Raw genomic sequence first — 7,444 nt, forward strand, 5'->3', positions numbered from 1 at the left:
GTGTTAGTTTGCAGCATAATAAACAATGGAGTAATCTTTGGTCATAATTAATCGTACCTAATATGTAATTTATTTCAAGTTCTTTTAATAAAATAATAGGCAACGTAATAACTGTGAAATACACTAACATGCCATCCAAAATAACTATTTTAAAAATCATATCATATGAATAGTGATTTTTATTCGGTAGGCTATTTAAGATACATGAGATCCCACATGCTCTAAACCATAAGCTTTAGGCATGATTAAAAATTATTTTTGATTTGTCATAAATAATTTTGGAAATATTTATAAAATATTTAGTCAAAATTACTTTGTATATTTAATAAAAGCTTTAATCCTTTATCATGTTAAATTATTTAATAAAATTAGTATGATATTTTTACTATATTAATGTTTTTCTAAACTCAGAACAAAGCATATTTGTTATGATTTTACGAGAAATTAAACGATTTAATGAAACTAATGTGATATTTCCACCGTTTAATACTTTTTTGTTAATTCGTAGAAGTTATATTTTAATTTTAATTTTCATGGAGATTATTTAGCACGAAATATAGCAAGAATTTTAAAAAAAAAAAAAAACATTTTTTCTTTATAATGATATTTTCTTGAAAGAAAAATAAATCAAAGGCAGGAATAATCATTAGATTTCAAAAGATAAGTTTTTATTTTTCATTTTTTGTCTAAATTGATTGAAAATTATAAATCGTGTGGAACTCATTTCTTATTTAATAAGTGTAACTTTCAATATTTTTTAATGATTTGAATAAATAAAAGGAAATATATTACAAATAATATATAACTGTACATGCCGCCAATACTTCTCTTATATATTGGAATGTTGTAAATGTAAACTTATAATAAAAATTACTAAAATATTAAGATTTTTATTATAAAATTTAGACTTGTTACACCGGTTTGAATGTTAGAGTGAAAATTAAAAGTGTATTATTTAATATTTTTCACAAATTAATGAAATCTAAACTTAATGAAGTTTTTAACATATAATAATTTCATAAATTTTATTTTTTTCAGTTTTAAATTTATTTTTTACATATAAAAAATTTTCATTATTTTTAGCTTTAATTAATAAATTAATATACTTTTTCTAAACAACATCTTTGTGTTAAATTATATATGAATAAAGGAAAAATATCTATAAAATAAAAAATTAATAAACGTAGCAAAAAAGGACATGGGAGGAGAAAATAGAAATAATGTATTGAGACCCAATTAATTTTTTGCTGAATATTCATAATTTTATTATTTAATTAATTATGTTTAGAAAAATAGTTCCGTATATGCTGTAGTACATTTTTATTTATAAGAAAATGAAAATTTTCATCTTCTATTTTTCTCTCTCTCAAATGAGACCTCGGTAAAACATTTTATATCACCAAATGATTTTTCATAGTTATGTGAGCAAAATCTTTAGATTTTTTCAAGATTATAGATCATAAAAATTTAATAAGATTCTAAATAAGTATGATTCTTATTATTAATGATAAAAACAATTGTTCAAAATTGTCATCTCTTTGTTTGTTATATTTGGAGTTCTCCATAACATTAGAACGTTTCCATTCTTTTTAAAGGTAGAAAAAAAGAAATCTTCATTAGCTGTTAGAGTTAAAAAACTACTTCTCATGTTGAAAAAGAAAATACTGTTTTACATTTGTGAGTACCAACTTGAAACCTCTATTTTTATCAAATACAAATTATCTTTAATAATCACTCCACTAAATTTTATTTCAAATTTAATTCCTAATTATAATGAAATTATTTATTACTTTATAAATTCCGTGAAATCATCTTACTCTTATGTTTTATTTATACATATCCCTCCGTATCTTCAAAGTCAGAAATTTTCTTATTTGATACAACATTTTAGAGAAAATATTGTATTTTGAAAAAAAATAAATGAAAAACTTCATGTTAAAAAATAATTAAATATGAACCAAAATTATACAATTAACAAATTAAAAAAAATGAAAGATAGAATAAAAGAATAACAACTATATAATTTTCTACGGTAAAATATAACGAGTATTAGGGTTAATATTTTTTTCATACCTGGTTCAACAATTTTAGCAAAATGAAGTGATTGAAACTCTATAATATTACATTTTCATCAAACTTAATAGTCATGCATGAAGTGGTTGGGATCACTATGTGAATGTGTTGTTGTGAAACGAGAAGAGATGTGAATGGAGTACTCTGTGTTGTGCTTTGCAAGAAATAAAGAAGAACACAAAAGAGGAATGAGAAACACAAAACAAAGAATGAGTGAGTAGACATGTTTTTAGAGAAAAGAGATTAAGGCCTTTATTATCAAGAAATAATGAGTCATAATATAATAAATGCATATGAAACACCAAGATATTTTCACCAAACGCAAGTATAAAAAAATTGAAGTGTCTTATAAAAGTAACAAGCATAAAAGTGAAAAACACATTAAAACACTAGAGTGAAAACTTTTCCCAAATGACATAAGTTTTCAAAAAATTAATAAACAAAAGATATGTTCACACAATGATGTTTCAAAAGGGATTTATGAAAATGTTTTAAGAAGAAAAGTGATAAAGCATAAATTTTATATTGGTTCACTCAACTTAAACTACGTTCAGTTCTCCCTTAAGATCTCTTAAGAGGTTCGACTAATCTTTAACAAGTTTACACAGGTTTTACCTCTCCAGGTTTACAATGAGTATTCTCATCACTCCTAGTTCACCTAGTCAACACGAATACTCCGAATTTAACCACTCTTGGTTTACAAGCATTCTAACTACTTCTAATCTCAACTCTAGCAACACATCTAGACTATTTAACTCAATTGAGCTAAACACCAAATGTTTTAATTCTTTTCAGAATTTACAATGTAGATAGTGTTATGAGCAAAGGTACACATTGATAACTATTAATGAGAGGATAGAAATAATACAAATGAATATGATATTTGTGTTGAAATGAAATGTGTATCTCGCACCAATGTAGTATAGGGAATAACCTCGGATCAATCAAAGGACTTGATTCTTATTAAGTTTCGAATGTAGAGTAAATCCTAATTTTTTACTAACCAAGCATTTCCTAGATACATCACCTAATATATTACAATTTGCACATGAACTAGCTGTAAGAATGGTAAATGCAAATTTAACAAGAAATGAAAATACAAAGCTGAAACTAGACTTGGTCTAACAACACGAAATTTAACATATCTCAAGAAGGCCTCTTGAAAATCTAGGTCCACTTTGAGGTCCTTTGACATCTAAATCAGATGCAAACTATTTATGTTTTCCTTTAAGACTCTCAAACAAAATCCAATTACCAATTATGTATTTTTCCCTATTCTAAACCTCTAGAATGAACTAAGCAAATTGACTAACCTATCTTCAATCCAATAAAACATAAATAAGGAAAACTTGAATATTGGAATTAAAGTTACAAAATGTAGTGGACCATGAGAATAACTTGGCGAACCAGGTTATAAAAATCAACCTATTTTTAAATGATAGGCTAGCCGATCTGACTCATTTTTTTCGAACCAAAGTCAAATTAGACTCAAATAAATCGAATCAATCTGTTTTGTCACCTATTCTGTAATAAATAAATTTTTGAACTAATTCCATAATGTTTTCCTATATCTAATAAATGAATTTTTGAACTAATTCCATAATATTTTAAAACTATACAAATTTTAATAATTTGTTATTTTTACAATAATATTTTTTAAGTTTAGAAGATACCAACTTCACTTCAATTTATCTTTCTAGAGAAAAGATAAATAAAAAACAATTTGATATCATTATCTAATCATAAATCTAATTATTAAAGCTTTAACTTTTCTATTTCTATTGTTAATAAAAAAACGCTTTTCTAATATATCAATTTATTAAAATAATAATAATTATAAAAACTAAAAATAATAATTATAAAAATTAAAAATATTATATATGTGGCTCAAAATCTTAGCGCACTCATTTTCTCTTGATTTCATTCCCCTATATTCTCTCATTTCTAAACTATTACTGTTCCATTTCCCAGAGTGTCAAGACGGTAATTCACATAGGTTGGTGGGGCCATTCTCTCTGAACAAAAACGTCACCACCAATATAAAGTAGAGAAGCCGAAAACTTGGAACCAAAAGCAGCAGGGGCATTGGAAAAATATAGAGAGAGATCCTTTCCTTCTCTCTTGCTTTCCTTTGACGCTTCTGACCCTTTTCCCTTCCAAAACGCCTTTCTGTTCTCTTCTCTGACCTAATGGCTTTCTCCGACTCTTCTTCTGGCCGCAACTCTCTCATCCCCTCCTTCCTATACTCCTCGTCCTCCAAGACGCTTCCTCTCCACCGTATGCTCCACTCCACCGCCGCCGCCGCCCCACCCTCGGCACCGCCGGCAAACCTCGATTCTGGATCGCGCGGCTTCATGATTCACTCTCCCAGCGAGTCACGTAAAATCGAGCTGTACTCTCCCGCCTTCTACGCCGCCTGTACTGCCGGTGGAATCCTCAGCTGTGGCCTCACTCACATGGCCGTCACTCCTCTTGACCTTGTCAAGTGTAATATGCAGGTCTCTCTATCTCTCTTCCTGTCTCTGTATTTCTCTCTATCTCTATATATTTGTTTATCTCGATCTGACTTGTTGTCCTTAGATTTAACCGTTTTCGCTCGATTGTGTGGTGTTTTTGCCACTTGTCTTCGTTCTTGTTAGATCTGCAGTTTTCTTTGAAGTATTTTCCGGTATCAAGTCGTGATTGTTGTGTCTTAGTTAATTAGATCTGCTAGGTCTGGCTGTTTGTTTAGTTGAACAATCGTTAGCCTCTTATGAAGTGCGGATAATTGGGTGAAGGACATAGAAGTTGGTACATTATGAAGTGCGGAATCTGTTATTAGTATTGTGATTGTGTTGTGACGTTAAGGATCCAGGTTCTCTAGAGTAGGCAATCTCGGTGGTTGATAATAAAATTTAATTGCTGATATTGCTTGCACTGCACATGAATAGCATATTATGGATTTGTTGGAATATCAGGAGTTAGTTTTCTCATAAACAATTGATGTTTATTGTCTTTGTTTACTTTAGAGGAGACTGGGCTTAAAGTCAATATCTTGATTATGTGCATACCAGTGGAATTGAAATTGGAATTGCTTACTTCTTTTTACTAGTATTTGTGTTTTAATGTTTACTTGTTGATTTCAGATCGACCCTGCTAAGTACAAGAACATCACATCTGGATTTGGGGTTTTGCTTAAGGAGCAGGGCTTCAGGGGCTTTTTCCGTGGTTGGGTGCCTACCTTGCTTGGTTACAGTGCCCAGGGTGCTTGCAAATTCGGATTTTACGAGTTCTTTAAGAAGTATTACTCTGATATTGCTGGTCCAGAGTATGCTAGCAAGTACAAGACCTTGATTTACCTTGCTGGTTCCGCTTCTGCCGAGGTTATTGCTGATGTTGCTCTTTGCCCCTTCGAGGCTGTGAAGGTCCGTGTCCAAACACAGCCTGGTTTTGCTAGGGGGTTGGCTGATGGGCTCCCAAAATTTGTGAAATCTGAAGGAACTTTGGGGTATGCTTACAAATACTGTTAACTCCTATAATTGTTTGGTAGAGGATGCGTTTGAAATCATAGTATGTTGGTCTATGATTGGATTTAAGATTAGGATGTGATCTATTGAATGTCTTGTGATTTCAGGCTGTACAAGGGAATAGTGCCTCTGTGGGGACGACAAATTCCATGTAAGTTGGCCATTATATAATTTGCATTATAGTTTTTAGTGCCCCTAAATTTGCTGTTTGTGCATTGTTCAGTATTTCTTGAGATGCTGGACTACTGGTTTTTATTTGTACTTCAAGAGTTATGCCCTATTCTGGGTGGTTGCAAGTTTTTGGTTTTCAACACCAATGTGAATATTGGTGTTGAAGTTAGAAATTTTGTGCTGTATTGTTTGACCTTTGTTTTATATACGTTAACTTGGAACTTGGTGGTATATTAAAGGTCCCGGTACCTGAACTTGTATGACATAAAAAGTTCTTTCCTGCAGACACAATGATGAAGTTTGCTTCATTTGAGACCATAGTGGAGCTGATCTATAAGCATGCCATTCCTACTCCAAAGAATGAGTGCACCAAAAGCCTGCAACTCGGTGTCAGTTTTGCTGGTGGATATGTTGCTGGTGTGCTTTGTGCAATCGTGTCTCATCCTGCTGATAATCTTGTCTCTTTCCTGAACAATGCTAAAGGAGCAACAGTTGGTGATGTGAGTGTCAGACTTGGAGCCATTGTTGTGTAGTTTCTAACAATATCTGTTCATCTGTTTATGTCAAGTTTCTTTAAATGCTATGTACCATGTAATGCAGGCGGTGAGTAAGCTTGGTTTGTGGGGTCTCTTCACCCGTGGTCTTCCCCTCCGTATTGTGATGATTGGAACTCTTACTGGTGCCCAATGGGGAATATATGATGCTTTCAAAGTCTTTGTTGGGCTGTAAGTTTACACAATTGCTATTATATGATAGGGTTCTACACTTTGTTATATGTTTCGTTATTTATATGATGTGCTGATGATCATTTCCTCAACTTCCCAGGCCAACAACTGGTGGTCCTGCTCCTGCCGCTGCTCCAGCTCCAGCTCCTGGTTCTGACCTAGCAAAGGCGTAAAATGTCCAGTGATGACCACTCAATAGCTTGTTTACGAAAGTTAGAAGGCAGTGAATAGGGACCATAAATAAACAGATGACTGAAGTTGCTTGGGTGGAACTCAAGCTTCGTTGGATAAATATTCTTTTCAAGTTCAGACATTGTTTCCATTTTATTGTATGAGTATGTCAAGTTTTTGGGAGGATGGTTTTGCTCGCATCCTTCCCGTTTTGAGAACTTTGTAGCTAGGAATGATATAATTTATAGCATGTTTGGTTCGCCACATGCCATTGCCAACCGGGAATACACATTTGTTTTGTTGTCAGTGCAATAAGCACAGACGCCTATGCAATGCCGAGATTGAGATAATTTTTATTGTTTGTTGCCTGGAAATTGTCAAATTACGTTTTATATTAATTCCATACCATACATAAACTCTTGCAATGATCGTTTCCAAACTAGATCCTGAAACAGTACTTTGTTGACTGGTTCTGTTGGCTAGTGCTAGATTTATTATATCTAGGGCCGTCAAGCCTAATTTTTTGGTAAAAACATGGAAAAGTAATTGGTCAAATTTGTCTGGTTGGGAAGATGGTTGAACAAAAGAAATTCGTTGGGGTTGTTGGCTTTCATTATTATTTTTCATGTTTTTACTATTATAGTAAGTAGTTTTAAGGTTTTGTTAAATTTTTATTGCAACAACTTTAAAATACCTTTTAATTTTAGAGGTGAAACGATTACGTAAAATTTTGTTATTTATTTTTCAAATCTAAATAATCAATAATTCTTTTTTTCCTATAACAAAAAGGTTTAATTG

General features: G+C 31.6%; 1 protein-coding gene across 1 annotated transcript; it reads left to right on the forward strand.

Moving 5' to 3' along the window:
* Positions 1-4,125: 4,125 nt before the first annotated feature.
* LOC124840876 (mitochondrial phosphate carrier protein 3, mitochondrial-like) lies at positions 4,126-7,007 on the forward strand. Its single transcript, XM_047317009.2, has 6 exons — positions 4,126-4,571; positions 5,199-5,560; positions 5,687-5,730; positions 6,036-6,250; positions 6,351-6,475; positions 6,576-7,007. Exons 1-6 carry the CDS (start codon positions 4,263-4,265, stop codon positions 6,646-6,648), a joined length of 1,128 nt encoding a protein of 375 aa, XP_047172965.1. The 5' UTR covers positions 4,126-4,262; the 3' UTR covers positions 6,649-7,007.
* The last annotated feature ends 437 nt before the right edge of the window (positions 7,008-7,444 follow it).

This window comes from Vigna umbellata, chromosome 5 (genome assembly GCF_029865625.1).
Source record: "Vigna umbellata cultivar VRB3 chromosome 5, Vumbellata_1.0, whole genome shotgun sequence".
Lineage (NCBI taxonomy): Eukaryota > Viridiplantae > Streptophyta > Magnoliopsida > Fabales > Fabaceae > Vigna > Vigna umbellata.